Source organism: Calidris pugnax, unplaced genomic scaffold (assembly GCF_001431845.1).
Source record: "Calidris pugnax isolate Ruff unplaced genomic scaffold, ASM143184v1 scaffold148, whole genome shotgun sequence".
NCBI classification, from domain to species: Eukaryota; Metazoa; Chordata; class Aves; order Charadriiformes; family Scolopacidae; genus Calidris; species Calidris pugnax.
This window is the reverse complement of record NW_015090926.1, coordinates 1,550,926-1,574,512: the sequence shown is the minus strand read 5'-3', so window position 1 is coordinate 1,574,512 and position 23,587 is coordinate 1,550,926. Positions and strand designations below refer to the sequence as shown.

At 35.8% G+C, this 23,587-nt stretch overlaps 1 protein-coding gene across 1 annotated transcript in view; it reads left to right on the top strand.

Moving 5' to 3' along the window:
- The window catches only part of MAN2A1 (mannosidase, alpha, class 2A, member 1), a 119,158-nt gene extending 96,045 nt beyond the window's left edge, over positions 1 to 23,113 (top strand). Inside the window, exons 19-22 of the mRNA XM_014951502.1 lie at positions 1,981 to 2,114; positions 14,757 to 14,951; positions 19,115 to 19,225; positions 20,122 to 23,113. Coding sequence (XP_014806988.1) covers positions 1,981 to 2,114; positions 14,757 to 14,951; positions 19,115 to 19,225; positions 20,122 to 20,274 — 593 coding nt within the window. The 3' untranslated portion in view covers positions 20,275 to 23,113. The remainder of the gene's footprint in view (positions 1 to 1,980; positions 2,115 to 14,756; positions 14,952 to 19,114; positions 19,226 to 20,121) is intronic.
- Positions 23,114 to 23,587: the final 474 nt, after the last annotated feature.

Here is a 23,587-nt window from a genome sequence, read left to right as displayed (position 1 = left end):
ATGGTCTTAAGAATCATAAAGACTTATTTTGTCAGCCTTCATTATCCTAGCTTCTTGAATAATGTTGGAAATGTGGTTAGGTAGTTTTGGATCTAGATCTTACAAGTTTTGTTTGAAAACTTTGACAAAAGTTATTGTGGGTTTGTCCTTCTTACTGAGACTTTATCATACCTCTCTGTCAGCCTGTGTTCATACAGCGATCCATGAAGACTATCAATCTGAGGCACAGTCCTAGTCTTACACCTTAGTTTGAAGTGATAGTTTGTTTCTTACTCATTGCCAGCTGACTTCTGTCCTGAATACACAAAATCTGTTTTCCCCTGAGGGAAGAGAAGAATAAGTATTTAGGAAAATTGGAGAAGTATTTGTTGAACAATGAAGAATTATAAAGGAGACTGCCTTACTAAGCAGCCTTTTTTAGGAGCTAAAAGTGTGCATTTCTTATTTAGGAAACAAGTACTTCAATCTTCCAGTTTTATTTAGGAAACATACGCACTTGTTTGAAGATTCAGTGTGCAAAAACCGTAACAGCTCTAATTACATGCCCTGAACTGGTTTCCCCCTGGAGATACAAACTTGAAAAGATATGAACTTCATCTTCCATACGGGTATTCATGATTTAACATCATCCTTCAAGAGCTATTCTGAATGGCAATGTTACAGTTCAGTATAAACTCAGAATTTCATACTCAGTGTTCACCTGGTGTGAAGTTCTTTCCTGCTTCCAGAAGTGAAAATACCCTTAAAAGAAGAAGTGATCAGCGTATTTATATACTCATATTGTCTACCTGTTTTTTATTCTGCCTTCAACTGTGAAACAAAAAAAAAGAAAAAATGTATTTGGGAGGTGAGCTCTTCTATGGAGTGTAAGATGATAGTTCCTTGACACAAGGTCTCCATACAGCTTCAGCTACTTGGGTGATTCTTCTCTTTGATGCTTGATATCTTTGTTACAAATAATAGTTGTAGAATCATAGAATAGTTTTGGTTGGAAGGGGCCTTTAACGTTCATCTAATCCAACCTCCCCTGCAATGAGCAGAGACATCTCCAACTAGATCAGGTTGCTCAGAGCCCCATCCAGCCTGGCCTTGAATGGATGGGACATCTACCACCTCCCTGGGAAACCTGTGCCAGTGTTTCACCACCCTTATTGTAAAAAAAAATTCTTCCTTGTATCTAGTCTAAATCTTCCCTCTTGTAGTTTAAAGCTGTCATCCCTTCTCCTCTTAGAGCAGGCCCTGCTAAAAAGTTTGTCCCCATCTTCTGTAGGCCTTCCTTACTGAAAGGCTGCAATAAGGTCTCCCTAGAGTCTTCTCTTCTCCAGGCTGAATAACCCCAACTCTCTTAGCCTGTCCTCAGAGGAGAAGTGTTCCATCCCTCTGACCATTTTTGTGGCCCTCCTCTGGACCTGCTCAAACAGGTCCATATCTTTCCTGTGCTGCAGGTTCCAGAGCTGGGTTCAGTACTCCAGGTGGGGTCTCACCAGAGTGCCCATGAACCTTAAGGGGTTCACATGGGCCCACTTGTGGAGCTTGTCCAGGCCCTCTGGATGACCACACCCCTCATCTTGGTGTCATCTGCAAACTTGCTCAGGGTGCGCTCAGTTTCACTGTCTGTGTCATGATGAAGATATTGAACAGTACTAGTACCAATTCAGATCCCTGAGAGATGCCACTTGTTACTCTTAACTGTGATAACTTCTAGTGCTAAATTTTCTATTTAGACTCCTGTGTTAAAAATTCACAAGACCTTCTGCTGAAAGGCTTGTAAAATTTTTTTTGAAGGTTATTAACAGCCAAAGCCCAAAAGTATTAATTGTTTTCATAATCAGTCCTAGTAATACTGGTTTGTTGTTACTATTCTGTATACAAGAGAGAAATTGTGATTCTTTATAAGCTATATTTCAAAGTATTTTTCTTATGTTTAATAGGAACTTTACATATTCTTGTTACCAGTATAATCTTATATTGCTCTTTCAGGTCAGTTGGAAGTGATCATGGATCGTCGACTGATGCAGGATGACAACCGTGGCCTCGGACAAGGTGTCCAAGATAACAAGATTACAGCTAATATCTTCCGACTTCTGCTGGAAAGAAGATATGGAACAGATGTGGTAGGGTTCACTGTCTGGATTTCTCTGACTAATTAAGATATAAATATTTATTTGTTGCAGCAGCAGTGAATTCAGTAAGTAAATTTTTCCATGAGCAGTAGAACTAAGGAAAAAATAACTTTCAAGGGAGTTTTGTCAGCTTGCTTGCATATTCTTATCATAAAGACTTCATCTTTCACTATTCTTCACACAAATACCTGCACTGTGTGCTTTCTCACTCACACTTCCAACACATGACTGGGGTGCTGTTGTGGGTGTTTTTTTTTTTTTTTTTTTCTGGTGGTTTTTTTTTTTTCCTTTTTTATTGAGGAAGTTTTTAAAAAATTGCTAATAAGTGAGACTTCTGCTTCTTAACAAAGTTAACTGAATCTGAACAAAGGCTGACAATTGTTTTAGATGAATGGGTAGAAAGAGAAAACCTAAATTTTAATTTTCTTAGGAACTAAGACAAGTTGAAATTAGATGTCAGACATAAACCTTCTCCCTTCATTATGATTCTGGGAAAGTTGAGACCCTTTGTTGTAAGGGTTTGGTTTTTTTACTTGCACAGGTCATCTCAGTTCTCTTTTTCCTGTATTAGCCTTTTGAATAACTCTTCAATTTTCTTTGAGTTCTTTGCATAGTCTCTCTCTGCTTTTTTTCCTATCATTTTTGAGAAGGACAAAATAAGAAGTACATCTTCATACTGAAGCGGTAGAATCATGATGACAGCACAGAGTATATTTTCAAATCATCGCATAGCTAAAGATGAGAGGTTGTATACTGAGCTGCTAATGAATATGCAGATAAATTGGAATTAATTCTGGTTTATAATGGATATCATTAACCACTGTGAGAGGATGATAATATCAAGCTTAAAGCTAATTTTTACCACTTAATGATTGACGGTGTTTTTTTCAGGTTGTACATGATATTATGATTTTCTAGTTCCCCATCCTGTATAACACAGGCAGCATATTAACTGCATTTATCAGTGTGGTGTGCAAATAATCTTAGTTAACTTGAAAGAGTCTAACTTGAGTTCTGCAGCAGTCTAGAATTGAGAACAATGAACATCGCCCAGGTTAATCTACCTTCACATGGACAAACCTGTGGAGAGATCTATACCGCCACAGAAAACTTCTTTAGTAGCAAGGGTAATTTGTGTTGTATTAAATTAGAATATGAAGCTGATAAGTAAGAATTATTGGACATGGAAATCTATGTTTACATTAGCAAATAATTTGAAACAACAGGAGCAGATCAAATCAGTTAGAACCATGGTGCTCGCATCAACACTGTGTGCAGTTTTGGTTTTCCCTAAACCATAAACTAACTCACTAAAAGTCTGGAAGTCTTCTAGTCCAGTTCCTGCTGAAAGCAGGTCTATTTTTATGTCAGAATAGACTTAAGAAACTGTCCCAAGGATTATTCATCCATTCAGAAGATAATGGAAATGTGAAAGGTTAGAACATGTTCGGTGCATTCCTGCAGGGATGCTTCTTGGTTACTTCCTTCTAAAAGAGAGCTAGTCCATGCACACTGAGACTCCTCTGAAAACTAGCACAGTGCGTAATTAAATGAGATTGGCCACAAGCTTAATTTCAGAACGGCACTGCTGCTTCAAACCAAAACACTCCCTTGGAAAATAATTTGAGGTTACCTCCATTAGAACAAAGGCAGCCTAAACAACTCTGGGATTATCTGGTCAGTGAAACATTTACACGTGGCTTTGTTTGGGACACAAGTCAGATATCAGTTTAGTAGAATAACAATCCTCTTCCTTTCCTCCATTTTTGAAAGATTCTCTGCAAGTTGCTAAGAATCTTTCAAACGAGAAGGGACAATAACCTGCTATGATCAAAAATCTTTGAGGTCTTTTGGGTACCTGTATTTCTGCATCTACTTTCCTTCCCCCTGACCCTTTCTGCTGAGTTTATGAATGGTTTTAAATAGCTGCAGGGTAAGCCTTTAAGGACAGTTGGTTCTTACACACTATTGCAAAGACTTGTAAAGAAAGGGGATCAAAGCTGTGAGGGAATGGGCACAGTCAAAGAGATGAGGCTGGCCCAAGTGATACAGTGTGCACAACCCCAAGGAGCTGAGCAATATATTTTAAAGAAACGTTATCTTTCTTGTGTTATATCCGGAATTCCCCTTTGCTTTACTGAGTGTGTTCTAGCATTTTGATGTTAAAAATTTATTTGAACATCAGTAACATGTTCCAATTACTGTAACTGTTTCAGATGTGTTAAAAGTAAGGAAGGGTAGTAGTCCCCTTTCTTTCAGTTTTTTTAAATGTACAAACATATCTTTTTAGTGCATTGTTACTCAGAAGGTACTTGTTATAATAGTTTAAAAATAGTCCTGTCAGAAAATTATGAAGAAATTATATTCAATTTATTTATGTAACCGGCTGTAGTGTGACTCATAAACTGACCCTAATTTTGTTGTCAAGCCCGTTTTTGTTATTGACTTGAAGAACCATGGAAGCTGAAGGAGGAGAGGGTTTTGATCACTTGGCATCTTTGCCAGTATAAGCTTTTTCTAAGTGTATTCCAAAATATTTTGTTCTTTCTTTTTTCAAAAACAGTTCTGAAGAACAGGATTTTTTTTCCCTGGGAAACTTCCCTGTGAAAGGAGAGTATGTGAAATGTAAGATGTGCAATTCTTTAGAATTAATTAAAATAAATGTCTATCACTGTGATGTAATTACTGAGGAGTTTTTTGGTTATGACAATCTCAACCAATTATTTTAATTTACATCTCTGAAATACTTCTTTTTTTCTTCCCCAACCCTGCCCTGAACAGTGTATTTTAATGACAGAGTCAAACAACATGAATATCCTGAAGTGTAAGATTGACCTGTCCGTTAGGAAAGTAGAATTCTTGATAATCGTTCGTGTACATTCAGGTAGCCTGTATTCTGCTAAGTCTCTAATCCTAATGATAACTAATTTTTGGCTCATGAATTCTAGCTCATCTAGCCAGTAGGAATTACTTGTTTTGATATTGCCTCTGTGCAAAAGACTTCAGGCTGATTTGTTTTGCTGAAGTTTTTTTATCTTTCCCCGCCCCCTAAGCTGGATGCTACAAAAGGTGTATTCAGAATGATGGTATTGCTCATCAAGTAAGCTGTGGATATAGCAAGAGCTGGGCAAATCTCATTTCACTTTACATTATACTCACCTGATTTATTGGCAGCTGTGACCCTCAGACCCTTGTTGATGTTGTTACTGTCTTTTGATAAAATTTCTATATACATCTTCTTCTCCTACAAAGTATAACTAATTCTGTTTACATGTTCATTTTATCCTTGCAAGTATTTTTTGATTCTGCATATATTTTTGACTTCTCTCCTAATATTCATTCTTCTTTTTGCTCAGATTTTTAAGAACTGAATACATTTCATTTTTAAACTGAAGGGATTATTATTTAGCTGAGAATGAATCTGAGTACAGTTATCAATAGTTGCTTGTCAAAAGAGTAAATGTTTTTTTATTTTTGAAAATACAGACTTTTTTTTACATTTATTATAAGTTTTGTTAAAAATAAGCATTGATACCTTTTTACTTTCCAACCCTTACTGCATTACATTACTACAAGAATGTGAATGAAATAGGATTTCTAAGTAGCAGTGTCTTTATTTCATCAGTTACATAGTTGGAGAAAAGATTCTGCTCCAGGTACACACTTTCTTCTTCAGATACCTCTTTCATACATTGCCTTAACTTGCTCAATTCATGTAACTGTTTTTATAGCCTAGTCTCAAGCAGAGAGCCAGGATTAAATGGGTCAAATAGTTGCTATGGTTTATAGGAGGTTGTTTAGAGAAACAACGATACAGGCAGTTAAAAAAATCACAAAATTAACTTGATGTTTCAAAAAAGCAGAATCTCAAGATTGGCTTAACTACTACTGCTTAGAAGTATTTTTAAGCCCACATGTGACAACCTCAGGTATTCTAGTATAATTTTTAGTTACTGCTAAAAATGGCTATTCTAGTATCATTTTTAGTAGTTATGACTACCATAGTGAACTTGTCGAATATATACAAAATCTTAAACTTTTAAAGTTTTGGGGTTTTATGGTAGCCACAGAAGAAAAAAAAACCTACACATTTCCCTCTCTTCCTCTCAAACAGAACACAATGCATCTCCTTTACAGTGTTGCCACATATATTTTTTTAGGGATACTTTTATTTCTTGTTTCATTTGAAGAGAGATTCAGGTATGCATTAGTTCTTTGCAGCTTTGCTTAAAACACTACATTATTACTGCTACTATTATATAGATAGTACTATATTTCTTATGCTGGAAGTTTGTGTCTGCTGCTCAAGAACAGTGTTTCCATCTCTTTATCTACAAACACTATCTGCTTTCAGGTCAGCACTGTCCTCATTTTTATGCCAGGGCACCTTACAGCTTAATTTCCTTCAAATGTTTTTTCTTGACACTATGACAAAGATGTGTTGCAAACAGCTTCTAAATAAAGAAGGATTTGTCTCCCTGCTCCATTCATGTGATACACACCCTGCAACAGGGCAGGAGGCACTTGTTGTAGCTGGCTCATGATGAAGTAGGTAGTACAGAGGACTGCCTTCCTCTGATTTCTGGACTTAGAGCTACGTCTCCTCTGTGGGACTTTTTTGTGTATGTAGTCCATCTCTACAAAAAATTACTTTTGGTTGTTTTTATTTATCTTCCTTTGCGCGTTATCTGTCTGCCAGCTCTGTTTTGAAAGGAAGTATTTTACTTCACTAGTATGCATAGTATTCAAGCTTGGTCTGTCCACCTTGAGGTATTAATTTTAAACATTTCTATATCATCACTTCTAGGAATGCCTATTCGTTCCTGCTGCAAGCTCTGGCAGTTGGGAAGAATCATACTTAAAGGAGGGAGAAAGGCTGCCAAGTCCAGCAGCTTCTTGTATTCTCCAGTGAAATAACTCTCAAGGGATAATTTCCTTGCACTGCTGTGGAACAAGCAGTTTCCATGAGCAGCAGACTTCCAACGCAGGTAGCCTCTCTTAAGAAGAAAATTCAGAAAGATATCACTGTGTAATTTCTGTCTTTATCATCAGTTTGATGACCTTATTCCTCATCAAAGCAGAACTCCAGAAAATTTTTGATCACTGCATTCTGCCAACACTGCTCTTCCCAGTCAATAGGAAACAAAATTTAGCACTGTTTTCCTCTCTAACATGAGTGGTTTATTTAGGTATCAAGTCACTCCTCCTTCCTCCTGCACCATTATTGAGCAATATAAGCACTGTGAGAAGAATTAGAAGAGAAGAAATAAAATTGGTGCCAGAGGCCTGAGACCGTGATAGGAAGAATATAAGATTTTTCCTGGTGTGAAACCTAACAAGGCAAATCTGCAGAAATCACTTTATGCAGACTAAGGGCATTGTTGCCTAGAGGTCCAGGATTTGGAGGAAGAGAGAATTTTGGAATTTAAAAAAAAAAAATAATTAAAGGCTTGTTATGGGATGTTCAGTGAAAGGGACATAGGAAGGGAAAGGGAAGGATTGAAGAGGAACAAGTGGGAAAACTAGGACTAAAAGGTGCATAAAAAGGTCTGATCAAGTCCCATGCTTGATCACCACAGCCTATACTGTGTTATTTAATCTGGTTTCTTTGGAAGCACACAATCTTTTCTGAATCTGTTTGAGCCACTAGCCAACTTCAGATAGGGCTAGGAAGCAAGTAGAATAAGAGGTCTGTGTGTCAGCTGTTGGAAAGAGACATGGGACTGAGGGACCAGTGCAGCTGGTTGCTGGCTAGACCTACTTCTGTGTGTGTGTGTAAACTGCTAACAAACATCAAGCTGACAGGTAGGGGGCCAACACACGGAAGGATGTGAAGTCTGAGCTGGTGAGTGATTAAGAGGCCTAAGGTCTAGGCCTGGGTTTCAGACAGACTCGAGGGTCCACACTGTTCTTTGAGGGATCGGTGATGGCTGAGTGTACTTGTGAATCAAGAAGACTGGGGTCTTTGACCAGTGAACTTCTGACCCGTTCAGCTGGAGGGCAGCATGGGGTTCAGATTGTCTGTTCTGCGTTACCCAAGTGCTCTGTGTTTATGTGGGTGCTGATAAAGTTGCTGCTTTCTGCTCCCTTGTATGGCTGGCTCTGCGTGTGTGTGTGCCTGTTGGAAATACGTGCCTGGCCTTTCTCCTGCCTGAACTTGGAGGTGCAGAACCACAGCAGGCTCCTGTCCCTAGACCTGGGATGAGAGGAGTCCCCTGATCTTAAAGAGCACCAAATTTGGCTCTAGCAGACTGGGAGGAACTCTTCCTGTGGGTCCAAATTTCTCTGGATTTCGTTACTTGTAGGTGACCCAGGTTTCCTCACCTGTAGTCTCAATGCCAGCTAAGAATCCACAGGCAGTACAGAAATTCTGTGGTGATTTTAGAGTCACTCTGAGGCAATTCACAGCCTCGTGGATATTTTACAGTGCCTCAGAATTTTCATTACTTCTGTAATCAGCCTCCAGGGACTCCTTTCACCCAGTGTGGCAGAAATTTGTTTCCAGTGTAATAGTCTCCATGCGAACTGATAGAAATTTTTCCATTCCCTGAGGTAAAGAGGTGATATTGGGGATTTTTTCTGTTCATTTCAGTCCTCCTTTGCTGGTCACTTCAACAGCTATCAAAAAACCCCTAAGTATTCCAGGTGATGGTTCTCAATAAAGGACCTGAAATAGGTTGCCAAAAGAATTTGTACTTTGATGTGCAAAACTGTAACATTACTGATAAATATTTCAGTGTTGACAAAAATGTATATATATGAAAAATTCAAGCTGATCTTATCCTTATATTTTTCAAGATTTTTGCCCTCCAGGACTTCAGGGAAGATTGATGCTGTAGTATAGCAGAAAGTAATCTGGCATCAGTATTCTTGTTTACAGTTGTTGTAAGATTCCAGGGTAGCTGCCTGTTCAGTACTCACATTTGTGGCTGCAATTTCTGGTTGCAATTTATCCAGGTCTTCCTAAAAGTCTCATCCATTGTAGAGGACCTGTTTTTTTACAGAGATTGCCTGAAGATTGTTCTTGTGCAGCTTTGAGGTCTTGGGTGTTCTGAATCCCACTGCTCAGGGAAGATGATCTTCCTATCACCTTATTTGATTTCTGTACAAAATTCCCTCTGCAACCACTAGCCAGTTTGAAAGCTGCTTAAAGTGATGGTCAGTGTTTTCTTTGACACTTGGTTACATCAGCATTGTACTCTTGGACACTGACAAGGCATTGCTCGCCTCAAAAGAATTCATCCAGCTTTCATCAGAGTAATTGCCGTTTGTTGCATTATGGGTTTAAGCTCCATTATGTATTATCTTGCTTTCCTTCTCAAAAGCACTAGGGGTTTTTACAGACACACAAAAATCTAGCTCCAGACATTGACTTCAGAAGAAAGGGATTGATTTATCCATATCTGGAGGACTTTCACAACTTGTCAGATTTCGATTATTCATTCTGTATTACAGTGTGCAACTTCAAATGAATTTAAAGCAAGTGCATCTGATTTTAACTTGGTGAGGTAACAGACAGGCAGTTTTGTGTGTAACACCTGTAACTAAGTGGAAAACATTCATGGCTTGACGCAGTTTCATTAATTTGAGTAGTAGCAGTCCCAAATAAAATCTGAATTTCTCTTCCAAGTTAGGAGCTTCAGGGCAATGTGCACATAAGAATGTTTTGCAATTTTCTCACTCTCTTCCTGTTTACAAACACTTCCTTCCTCAAGTGGGGAGCACTCTAAATAGTTAAGGATTCAAGATGTTTGCATTTGGGGAAGAATGTGTCTGCTTTTAAAGCTAAGGTTTCTGTCCTTACTTGTCACTTATTTTTGTCATGTGTTGTAAAACTGTATATTCACATAGTCAATGATGTTGCCTGCTGTTAAGTTTCTCACCTGTAAGCAGACCAGCGCAGTATTATCCAAGCAGTTTCTCATGTAGATGCAGCATCTCATCAAACATGCAAATGGATTATGAATCTTTGGATTATATAGAAAGAAACAAATTTTTCTTTCAAACATGGAAACTTTAGATTCTTTGTCTGACCATCTCGCTTGCTGTCAGTTGCTAGATTATGATTGAGAGATATTTAATAATATTTTCTCCCTATGTATTGGGACTAGAGGTGTTCTGGGAAGACCCTAGGAAGAGTCATTTTACTGCACAGATTAGATTTATGTGTCAGAAACATTCTTCTTTGAAGAGTGCTGCCAGTTGGTTTTCTGAGCTGGTGACAGAGAAAGTCGGTAAAAATTGTTTCCTCACATGACGTGAGACATAGTAAGAGACTTTTTACTTGCAGGAGTACTCCGGGTTGTTTGGTATCTGAGTATTTTGAACTACATCTCTTGATTTCTCAGGTCCAGGATTCTGTCTGTTCCCAGATTTTATTTGAATGCACTGACATCCAAATTCAACATCCACATTTCAGCATGTTTGATCAGAGAGTTCGGATGTTGATGGCATTTTGCATTTAAAATTAAATTTCTTTCCTGGCCAGGGTTGTTCATAGCAGAGAACAGTCTAGAGGAGGAGTAAATAGTCAAGATTTGTGACTTGATATTCTGTCTGCCTCAGTTTCCTTTCCTTAATTTTGCATGGGCAATTTAAGACTAGTTGTCTGTCTTGAAAAGTTAATTGTTTCTCTGTTAGCTCAATTGAATTCCAATTATCAGCTCTACTTTCTTCTCTACTGTAGTTTCCATTTCTTTCTTCCATTCAATTACTAAATGACTTCTGAAGAGGCTAATTAGTGGTTTTCCCCTCTAATTAAGGACCTCAGTTCCTCAATTTGAACTCTTACCACAAAACCCTTTGAGTCTTTTCTTAATCTATTCCATCCTCAATTTATCGATAAAATAGCTCATTTCTGATATAAGGGCACTTTATATAGATGAGGCCATTCTCAGAAATTGTTGCAAGTTGTAACCTAAGGTTATACTGGAGTGTGGTTGGTTGGTTGGTTTGTTTTTCATCAAAACTTGAAGTTTAGAATTATTTGCCTTACTTCTGATAAGAAGGAAAGATCCTTCATTTATATCTATTGCACAGTCATTCAAAGGGGTTGTGTTTCAACAGGCAGTTTCCAATTGGATAGCTGTGTATGAATGTGCTGTAAGGTAGTTAAAAAAGCAGTATTTGCTTTGATTAGAGCTCATAAAGCCAGCACTCAGCTGTATCAGTGGCATTTGTCAGAATCTTACCAGTATGTGATGTTTGTAAGGCTGCCAGTGGAGTTCCATTCACACTTTTAAGTGCTGAACACTGTCATTGAAGTTGAGGAAATAATACCACTTTTGAGAGAGCAGTACTTTAATTAGATAGAGACAGTGGGACTGCGTCTTCTGACTTAGCATCAGCAGGGTACTGCTGAAAGCTGCCCACATAATGAATGTATGCATAAGGTAACCATTCTTCCAAATCTGTTGTCTGTACATGCAAAACCTTCCCATCTCTCTCTTTCCCCAGAGTCATGTGAAAATTTTGGATCACTAGATTGAGAGGAGGAAGACGTGCTATAGTTGTTTTGTGACTGTGGTGTGCCTTGCGGGGAAGTGGGATTTTAAGTGTCCCTTCTGGATCTTCTGTGATAGCATGACTGACTGTCATTCCAAATGTGGGAATACAAGATTCAAGATAAAATCTCCACCTAAGTTTTAGTGCAGCTTTTCAAAGTTTCAAAGTGAATAATGCTTAAGTACAGTGCTTATGATAAAACATATAAACACAGCAGGAGCAAAAATGAGTCAAGTTAAATCAGCTCTGGTTCTAGCGTTTGCCAGAGTCCATCAAGATTGTGTTTCTCTGCAGCCCTCTATTAATTTCCAGAAGCTAGGAATTGAGGATCCACTCTTTATGGTTCTGCTATGGGTTATCTGAGAATTTTGTCCCTTGCCCATAAAATAGTAAATGATTCTCTCCCACCTAGATTCCTATGTGAAGTTTCCAGTGTCTTTCCTTCCATCTTTCCCAGTTTCTCAACTGCAATATGTTACTGCATCTTTAAGTTAGAAGCACTTTTTTTTTTTGTTCACATTACTTTTGTTAGCCTTAGAGAAGCCTTTAAAGGATTCAGTCCTAGAAGACTGATGTGCTCAGTGCTATCTTTTCCTGGACAAAGCTGAGTATTCACCTGGTATTTTTACCATGGGCAATTTTTTACATTCATGTTAGCCAATATACAAACCTGCCTTTCATTTTTTCCTGTTTTTCTGATCTCTGGAATTTGAGCAAGGTTTTGACCCATGGATGTCATGCTTGTATTTACGTACACAGTATTTTTATGTACGTGGACAGAAACTTTCAGAAATATCCCATGTCTCTTCATCTCAAATGACATTTTCTGAGGAACATCTTTTTCTGAAATTATTAGTACATCTAAATGGGTTCTGTTTGTTTACAGAGACCATTGTACTTCCAGGCATAAAGTTGCACTTAATAGAATGTTTTGTCAGTCACTCTTCCCATAAAAAACTGTGGCCCTTCTCCAAGTAAGTACTTGGGAAGTTTTACAGTGAGAATATGCATGTAGATAAAAAGTTTTTTTCTAAAAAAAACAACCCAGTTGTTTCTGTGAAGACTTACCCTTCTTCCTCTTTCCAGTTCCTTGGAGTCTCTTAAATCTGAGAAATCTGGAGTAGATGAGAACTGTGTTGGATATGGGGTGTGCACTTCTTGGCTTTGACGTGTTTATAGTGTATATTAGGCAATGACTGAAAGTAGAGGAGGAAATCGTGGAACGTGAGTTCTATTGAGGCAAAATTGCTGATCTCAAAGGCTTTGAGTTTAAAAGGGCATATGAAAAACTCATCTCAATTATCTGTTTTAGCTGGACAGTAGTTTTGTCTTCTGCTTGTTCTGACATAACGTGCCTAGAACTAGGAACCAGTTGCAAGGGCTTTTGATACATCTTTTTTTTTTTTTAACATTATAATAGGATAAATAAATTATATGACTCATTCATGTAATTTGTAAGATATTCTAGGAGATCTTTTTTTAAGTTCTCAGATGCAAGCAATCAACTTATTTTATGGAGAAAAAATGATTGAATAATAGTACAAAACTACGATAAAATGTTTTGACTGACTTTAGCACATCTATGGTAACAGAGTATATGGGTGTTCCTTTTGGTGTGAAACAGTGAATTCTTCTTTGAAAGACAATGTATATGCACATTTTCCCTGTGGGTGGAGTGTGCATGCAGTCCCTTGAACTGAAGACTTCTAGCTTTAGCTGTACTTAGAGCAAGCTTGCTCATACTTTAGTTGGAAAAGAATAAAATTATGACAAACAAGTGTTCTAGTGATGCTGAACTATTCAAGGTAGCAAAAAAAAATTAAAAATCAAGGCTAACTGGACAATTGGAGGACTCACTGATTTAGCATGCAGTAAAGTGGCAAGTGGAATTCAATGTAAATAAAGGTAGTGAAGTGCTTGGAGAACCAATTCTCTACAACTATGAACTATTACCATTTTTGGAAAGTAATTTCGGGGGTGGCAATACTAGCCTCAATGGTTAATAGCTACCAAAGAGGCGAACAGTGTTACTCCTTGCTGAGAAAAGCACCAAGAATAAAACAGAAATTATCATCTTGCATCAATTCGGTTCTGGCATATTTTCAATTATTACACTATAAGATGTATTTAATGCTTCTGCAGAGGTGTAAATACATACGTGTACATGCATATACACCCCAAAATAGGAATTACTGTTATGGTTGTCCATTATAAGTTGATAAATAATCCTCCTCATTGCTTTAAGTGTCTCCCATTTTTTTCATTTCCGTGTTTTCAGCCTGTCATAAAATGCAAATTTAAGGTATCAGTGCTTAAGATACTATGATTCCAGTAAACCTTCTACAAAATTTTCACTAAAAATCACCTGTTAAACTACAAACAACCAGGGATTTAACTGATTACGTTGATGCACGGAAAAAAAATAGCAAAGTAAGCTTTCGCCCATTTCTACCTATCTTCACTGACATTCAAAACCAGAAATTGCCCTTTTGATGTTTCTTTATTTTCTTTTCTGGCTTCTGTGGAGCTTTAACTAGCTGTTGTGAATATGTAGGACTGAGTCATCTCGGGTTTGTAACACAGCTTCTGCAGCCAATACAAAGATGCGGTTGCAATTTCTTCCAGCAAAAAGTTTTAAGAAGTTATATTTAAGAAGAAGGGGATGGAGGATACAAGTTAGATTATCTGAGGAAAGTAGATAAGAAATACAGGACAGAAAAATTTGTAGAAAAGGAAGCCTGCAAAAGACTAGCTGGCTGTCAGTATTCAAGCAGATACTGAATAGGTGGGAGCAGCTTGCTAAAGTAGTAGCTACTTTCTTTCTCTTAAGTAAGTTGTTTACACATCAAGGGCTAATACAGAGAAATGAGGAAACGGTGTAAAATGAGATGTCATCTAATGATCATTTTGAAAGAAGTATTAATGATTTGTGAAAACAGAAAGTATACTTAGTACTAGAAGAAAATTAGTGGGTTATTAGAAGTTACCAAAAGTAATTAAATGGACAGTCTATAAACTAAAATTTTTTATTAAATTAATGAAATCATATAGAAAGTAAATGCGTTTCAAAATGTAAACATGGTGATACATTAACTTGATTTTACAAATATTTTCACTTGTGTTTTGCAGAATGAAGAGAAGGCATCAGTCAGTTTTCCTTCACTTCTTAGCCATATGACTTCTTATTTCTTAAATCACCCTGTAATTCCAATGACAACATATGCAGATTCAGGTGTTCCAGAGATGCTAAATACTTTTTCTCCACTCATGGCATCTATGCCATGTGACATGCATATAGTCAATCTGAGGACAATCCAGTCAAAGGTAAGGTCAATTTTTATAAGCAAACATATGATAAAGCTTATTCATATAGCCTAATCAAGTGCTTTATTCTAGGAAAGTAGTTTGTGGAGAGGAAGGTTTATATGACATGATAAAACAGTATGTGATGACTAGTTTTTGTTAATTCTGCAAGAACTAGCGACTTGTGTCTGTTTGAGCAACAGGAAATGCGGGAATTGTTTTTTCACAACATAATAATATGCACAGTGCATTATTCTGTCCCTGGAGGAGGCACATTTCAATGCATTCCCAAAGTTTAAGAGCAGAACGGTTCATGTACTTTGGTGTCTCCTCTATAAAGAGGAATTGAAATTGATGTCATTAAATTTTGTTCTGGGTACAATAATCGTGTTCTTAATAGCTTTAAACCCATCTGATTCCATTTGGAAGGCTTAAAGAAAATCTACCACATTTTAACATCTTTAACATTGTTAAAATATTGTTAGGCTCAAATACAAGACCTATTTTAATTATTCTAACATCTTATAGTCCTTCGTTCCCGTGAAACTGTGCTAAGTTTACAAAAAAAACCACAAAACAACCAATGAAAATACCTATTCTGTATTGGATATTTTGCTGTTGTTGTTGCAAAGGAATTTATGCAATTTATTGACCCTATTTCAATTTTCGGTTTGTTAAACTATAGAAGTGGGACTGCTTATGCATCCTTCTTCTGCCAGCTGCTGTGTAAATTCTTTACAGTTTTTCAACACCTTTTAAAATGCAGGTGTGTTAACTTTATGCTGTATTGCAGTATCACTCACCAGTGCTGTTATCATAGATGAAATTCCCTTTTTATTCTGCCATAATTAGAAACTACAGTTGTCCCTGCTCCCTTAGAGCCTTGGTGATGGCTGAGGTAGAACTGCCTATCTATAATATACCCAGATTATATTCAGAATATTCAGAAAACTTTCCGTTAACTACTGTTTTATTATAGTTCTTCATTTTTTGTTTTAATCCTTATTTTAAAACTTAAAGAATTAGTTTACTTTCTCACACTTTCTCTGTGAGTAGTTCAGTCTCATGTACACTCCTTTAGCTGTGATTGTTTCTTATTTTGAATTTCAAAGTGGAATAACTCTTGATTCTGCGGGTCTTATGCCTTTGAAGAGTTAGGAGGAAGCTTTGTATTGAATTGAATCTTCATGTAAATTTAACATTCCCCACTTATGTGTAAAATCTTTTCATTTACCTCAGCCAGCTCAGCAACACCTGTTTGCTTCAGCATGTCAAGTTCGGGGCAGACCTTCATGACCATGGCCACTCTCCCTTTGCCAGACCTAAGCTTCCTACCCTTGTTTCTATCGTGTGGGCATGAAACCTGTAAAATGGGGGGCTGGCTCTGTGGTCTGCTTTTTTTGAGTTCAATGTTACTACTTATGGGTGAATTCTTTGATTTTATCCGGGCTATACGGGCCCCACTCTCCGAGTTGGTATAAGATTGTTTGAGGCTATGATATCTTCTCTGTCCGCAACTGTGTATTTCAATGATTACTTGATTGACAGCTCTTGAGCTTGCAGCATTACTTTGTGCACTTCAAAGTGAAAGTTATCAGTAGTCATAGGGTAGGAGCACTATCGTTATAGGTACAGAAACAGTTCTTCCCCACAGCAGAAATGGTGCTATGCCTTGCAAATAATTTCTTGCATGCCAAAATGGCCTTTTTAAAATCTCTCCTCACTTTCTGCTTCCTTTCTCTGACTTCCAAGAGTTTGAATGACAAATCTAATAACTCTGGCTAATTGACACAATGCAATTTTTTCCAGAAATGTAGACAGCTACTCCATTGCTTTCACTGTTGAAGTTGGTCTTCAAGAAATCATATCATTACAATCTCACATTAAAGGGTACAAAATTAAAATAAAGTATTATTAAGATTTAAGATAGAAATCAGGATGCATGAGAGTGCATTAAAGCATAAATGAGAAAAAACATAAGGGAGTTCCTAGTTTCCCTTTAAACTCTGCTCCTCTTAGTGGGAATAATATTGCTATTGTTGTAAGATATGTGATCTTGTCATGGAAGATTCCAATGCCTCAGGAATATGAAATTTTTATTATGAATTTTTAATAAAGCTCCAGTTTTTAAGTTGACACAGATTTTGCCTACTGTAAATAGACTAGCCCTCAAGATTTAAAAACTGAGTACATTTATACTGAGTCCCTTTATACTAAATATAAATACATATTTTGAACTTTTCAATACATGTCTGTTAGCTTACAGTGATCAGATAAAAAAGTCTTTAAATGTTTTTTCTTTCTCATCAAAATTTTAACAGCATTGCCCTGGGACACTGCTTATGAGAAAGCCTAGCAAATTATTTTTTTTTCCATCTAGAAGCCTGATGTGAGAACCGCATTTTATTTCTCAGAGATGAAAATCAAACCAAACTTTAGCAGTTCTTCCAAGAGAGGCAGTCAGAGATTTGATAGTACAGTATTTGTCATATAACAATGCTGTGAAGTTTTGTGATTGAGTGTTGTTGTTTGTTGAAAATCGAGAATTAGTTACAGGTTTTCATGCAGTTAGCATGATCCTGTTTAGAAGATGTATTTGATATAAATTAGGTTCATCCTTGCTCAGACATTCCTTAGGCTTGGATGCACTTAATCTAATTTACCTAGAGCTGATATAAGAAGAGGTAAGTTGAAAGTTGGTGCAGAGCGGAGTCTGTGGCAAATTACTCAGTCTTACACCTGCTTTGATAATAGGTTAGAACAGCTTAATTTATTACACATGGATGCTGTGAGCATGATAAAATCCTGGGAATTTTAAAAGGTTGACTGCTATATCATAGATGCTTATACTTACCAAAACCCTTTTTCTGAAGGTGTCTTTAATTGGTTATTATCTTTGTTTTAAATCTTTTGAATCTTAATTAAGATAATATTTAATTTTAAAAACTTATAAGGTGAAGTATTCGTGCCATCATTTGAAATGCAGAAATGCATTTCTTATGCAGATTACTACAAGATAATTCCACTTTAATAGAGAAAGTGTTGATATCCATTACTGGCTTGTCATTTTTAACATCAATTTACCCCATAGGAAGTGAGGCTTTTGCAGTATGAATTTTAATGTATCACTAATCTGATGTTTAAGCAGATGGTATTACTTTGCGTGCATGGAAATGTCTGCTTTTAAGGGCAACTCTGTCACATCAGTGACAGTGAAAATGAAGTCAGGTATGTCAGAGTTGGAGACATTATTACCTTACTTAATGTAGAAAGTGGTACTACTGTTCCACTCTTGCAATAGATAGGATAAGAACTTTTTCAACCATCAATGGTACTGCAAACCTGTTTGATTGTGCTGACTGTAGACATAATTCATTAATTAAAAATGTGATTTTAGGTGGCTGTAAGTTAATATTGTTCATGAAAATCTTCTCAAACTCAGTTTCATTCATGATTTATAAACTATGCAAAGTTTTTACTAGTTTTATGACTTTGTTTTCTGAAGTACATACCAAAACAATATTCTGATTTGAGGCATTTATACGCTATCCTTGTGACTGTTTGCCCTAAGTGGTTTTAGTGATTTGGCCTGAAGTAGGAAGTTGAGATTGTGGATTACAGTTGGGTTACTCTTTGATGACTTTGAGACTCAAGAGCACTGTATGTGTTATCAATAAACATAGCATTTATTTAATATTTATATTTTAGTGTACAGTTTTGTGTACACTTAAGCTGAGTTAAATTTTAGAGATCAGGTTTGGAAAATGAAAGCTTGATGGATCATAGTCACAATGATTATTAGAAACTGGATATTGTAATTTGTATATGATTTCTAGTTTGTTTTAGGTTTTGCACTATAATTTTTCTGGGAAGCCAACTAATATTACTGTACACTTAAATTCTCAGTCTATAAATGTGCGTTTGTTGTGCTTTGAACTCCTTGGTTAACACCTTGCCTTTATATACTGTAGTACTTTGTTTATCTAAACTCTCTTTGCTGTTTAGTTCTTCCTATGTTTAGTCTTACAAACATTAAAAGAAACATGACTCTTCAATGTAGGCTGAACACTATTTAAGGCATAAGTGGCTCTATCATTGTAAGGTAATGATAATTTTATGAGGTCCTAAAATGTCTTTCCAGCTCTGCTGCTTTCTGAGTAATTTTTTATTTGGTTTATTTGTAGGTAGATACTGAGCCGTCTGATGAAGCTGCTCTGATTCTTCACAGAAAGGGATTTGACTGTAAATTTTCAAACAGAGATCTGGGTCTGCTCTGTTCCACTACTCAGGGAAAGGTATACTGAAATACTATGGATAGCTTATCTTAAAATCTTTAAGTTAATATATAGGTGAAGTCTAGGTACTTACTTGTCAAGAGTTATACTTTCAGGATAATAGTTAAGTTTATCTTGAAAGCTGCTTTCCATTTGATAAAGATATGGATCTGCTGGTGTGTGAGAATGACCATGTAAGCATCAACAAGTAAACTTCTAGGTTAGTTTTAATCTCATTAATTTACTGTGAATGATTTTGTGTAACATGGAACAGTATTTCTCAAAGAATTTTTTAATAGTGTTTTAGAACTTTACTAAGTAAAAAGAGTCAAATTACATACTCTGAAGTTTATCTTTTGAATATTATTAACATATCCACAAGTTATGTGACTATTACTTTGAAAACTGTTGATTGTTATAGCGTGTCCTTTGTCTGCCCATGCATACACCATTGCAAATGCCTGAATGTTTTGCAGTTGCTATAGAACTTATGTGATATGTAAAATTATGAAATATAAATTATAGAAATTTGTTCTGAAGGTTACAGATGGACAGGATGGTTATGAATCTGTAGAAATTTTGTAATCAAATTTTGAAATACGATTGGGATTTTTCTTTAAGCAGAAGAGCAGGCAGTGTTTTGTTTAGGAAACAAGAAGAGTTTTAATCCAGATGAGATTTTTAATATATCAATTTAACTTACTTGTTTTGAAATATGGCAAGTGAACCCTGACTAAAAAGATTTAGTGTGTAGTATTTGAGACATGGTACTTAAAAATACTCATAATCTTTGGTGTAAGAATTGCTGTGCTAGTACCTGTAAGAAGTATCCTTGGAATCATTGTTGGAGATTAGGTTAAAGTCAATTTTAAGATAAATGGTCTATTTTCTAATTTTTTATTTTTTTTTTTTTTCAGATAAAGGTGCATAAACTCTTTAACAAATTCAGAGTGGAAAGTCTTACACCCACATCTTTATCTTTGATGCATTCACCTCCAGATGCCAGAAATATAAGTGAAATAAATATGAGTTCTATGGAGATAAATACATTCCGGATTCGGCTAAGATGAAATCTGGCTTTACTACTCAGATAGAGAAGAGGAATCTGCAATTATATCTCCTCTAAGTTCCACGTGCAATAAGAAGCACATTATTATTATTCCAGCTTCTGAATACTGTGACAAAAACATGTGTTCTATAATTTTTTTGACCAACACAGTGAAAAGCCATGTTGCAAGCAATTTTTTGGTTTGGGGTTTTTTTTGGGTTTTTTCTTTGGTTGGTTGGTTGGTTTTTTCCATAAAATAGAAACATCAGTATAAGTTAATGAAACAAGTGAAGAAATTTCTAAGGATGTTAACCTCTCAACAGATTAAATCTCAGGTTAAATGCTAACTGATAACGTTTCTGGTGTTTTAAGTTTCATAAAGAGGGGATTGGATTTTAAACAGCCTTCTTTGCTGATCCTTCACAAATTTATGTACAAATAATTCAGTGTAGAAAGTCCTGATGCAGCTTGGAAATAAAATGAAATGTTCTTGTGTAGTAGCTAATGTCCAAATATTTATAATCATTTATATAAATGACAATAATATCAATTTATTCCACAATTAATTTCAATTTATTCAACACAAAGGGGATTATTAATTGTGGTAAAATGTAAGCCTGCAGTACTTGTGATAAGTGGTGGTAGATTTTAATACATCTGCCATTCACCTGAGTTATGTACATAGGAAAACATGAACCTACAAAATAATTTTGCAATGGAAATGTTTAATAAAACTCCCATTTTGTTACTTGACACACTGGGATATGTGCAATTATTCCATTTTCATGTATGATGAGACATGTCCATAATTATCATGAATACAAGATTTTTTATAAAACTCATTTAGATACCAATGTTCTCTGAAATGAGTTTTCTATTTCAAGATTACCATATCAAGATAAATGTGCCTTATTTTTTGATACGTCTTGTTACAATTTTGGTGTCTATGTTAATGTTTTTGGGGGAAAGGTAGTTTATATGATACTTAAGCTGTGTATCTCCTATTTGACAATGCTGGCCACACTCTGATCTATGTCCTCCTGCACCAAATTTGTGCTATCTTATTCTGAGCATTTTGACTCTTTGAATGTATTAAAAAGATGTCATTTCATGAAACAGAAAAAAAAAAATAATTATGTAAAATCTAAATTCAGCTGCTTTCAAGGAAATTGCAACTTGATGCAGAGTTGATAGTAAGCAAGACATAGTTTGCAAACCCATCAAAACATGTGCTTGCATGTCACAGACTGTGGTGACCTGTTAATTCAAAATCACGTGCCTATATTTTAAATGACATTTTTCAAATTTGCAACCTCACTTACATTGCCAGTGTTCACATTACTGAAAAATGGAATCTTGCTTTTTGCTTTGTTTTCACATATTAAGTAATTCATATTTAGTGCTGAAGCGTTCAAGTGTGAAAAATATTTCCCTAAGTAGAGCTGTTTACAGTTCATATATATAAACATGCACTTGAGTATGATCCCATTTCCTAGTCTTCATTTATCTTCATAACTCTTTCTTTTGTCCCTCGCTTATGCTTTGCTTTTCCATACATCATTGCTTATCTTTAATACTAATGCATGAAAAGTCATCATAACTGGTAAAAAGATATGCTATTTTTTAACTCTAATATTGCCTACTGTATTTAATTTCATCATTGTTGTTCCACAGTGTATCAAATTATATAATGTAGCTACAGGCTATCTTAAAAGAAAATGAAAGTGAAACTTTGATTTCATGCATTGTCACAGGTTGGATCTCTGTTGAGATTGTGTAGATTTCCCTAATTAATTCAAGCTACTGTGTGTTTTGTAATTAATGGAATACTTAGTAGGATCTGGTGCAAGTGCAAGTTATATCAAGAATATAAGAACCACTAACCACAAATGGAAAAATCAGATGGATCCAATAAATGGATGTTTTCATGCAATAAACATGTACTGTAACTTTTCTTAGCTGTAGTATTTGAAAATACTATTTTTTGTTGGAACTTAAAGCTTGGTAGACTCATCAGCAGAAATTTCTCATTTATTTTGTTGCATCTTCAGAATTAAAATGCTTTAGAGATTTTTATGTGTTCTGTGCAAGAGAGCTTTCAAAATACTATTTCAGTTTTGTCAGGCAAAAAAAGTAAAATTTTGATGCAATAAAGTTTTAAAGTATTTTACTTGTTGGAATTGCTTCCAAAAGATGTTTCATATAGCATTCAATCTTTTCTTTTATCATCAGCTGTACAGTCATGATGCGTGAATCTTCCTTAACCAGCAGATTTAATCTTTTTTCCTTTACTTTGCATTTTTTTGCAACAACAGAACAGCCTTCAATTTGTGATCCTTTCCTGAAATCCGTAACTAAGTCAAAGTCTGATGATAAATTGGTTCAGAATGTGGCTGTCGATGGGCTTGGTTGTTGTTTTGCTTTCTTTTTCCCAACAACTCTTAATGAATTCTTACTCTGTATTTTCATTATATTGGATATTACAATTAAGCTCTTGGTTTTTCTGAGCATTGGCCATCTAATTTAATCATATTATTTTCTTTTTTTCTATTTTTATAGCTGCTGGGTTTATAGCTACTGGTTAAGAGAACCAAGCATCGTTACCTTACAGTATCATTTTAAAGACAATGCTACATAATAAATTGTTTAAAACTTCGTAATTTCTTTCCATACCAGAGTTATACCTGTACCATTTTTTTTTTTTCACATTTCTTTGTCTTAAATGTCTTCGGTTTACTTGCGCATATTGTCTGAAACAAACTGATTTCAACTGAAGGCTTTTGATATTTTCTCTTGGAAGGTTTTATATCTTATGGGGATATGTAAAATAAGATCTCGAATAAAAGATAAAGTTATTGTGAGATGTGGTCAGTGTCATTAATGCCTTAGCCATAGCTAATTTAAATTTAAAAAAAAAGGAAAAAGAAACAAGAAGCATGCCTTCTTTAAGAAGGTTGATGCCTTGGTAGCTTTGGGGAATGACAATTACCTGTAGTGAGGTGAACTCCTGATGAAAGATGCAATCTATTTCGGAGTTGGCAAACAGAAGAAGATAAAAGCTAACTTCAGACACGTAAACCTGTGTAGTCGCACAGTGTGGGAAGAGAGAAGGTAACTCTTCTTTTACAAAAGAAACCTTGCAGTGACTTGGCTGAAAACAGTAGAAGGTGTAAAATTCTCAGATTTTTTTACTTGAATTAATCTCATTTCTTTTAAGCATTTGAGAGTAATGGAATGGAAGCTGGTCTTGTAAATTAAATTAACTAACATACCATTAGAAAATAAAGTAAAAATAACAATTCAACTGTAATTAGACTGAACATTTTTAAGAAAAT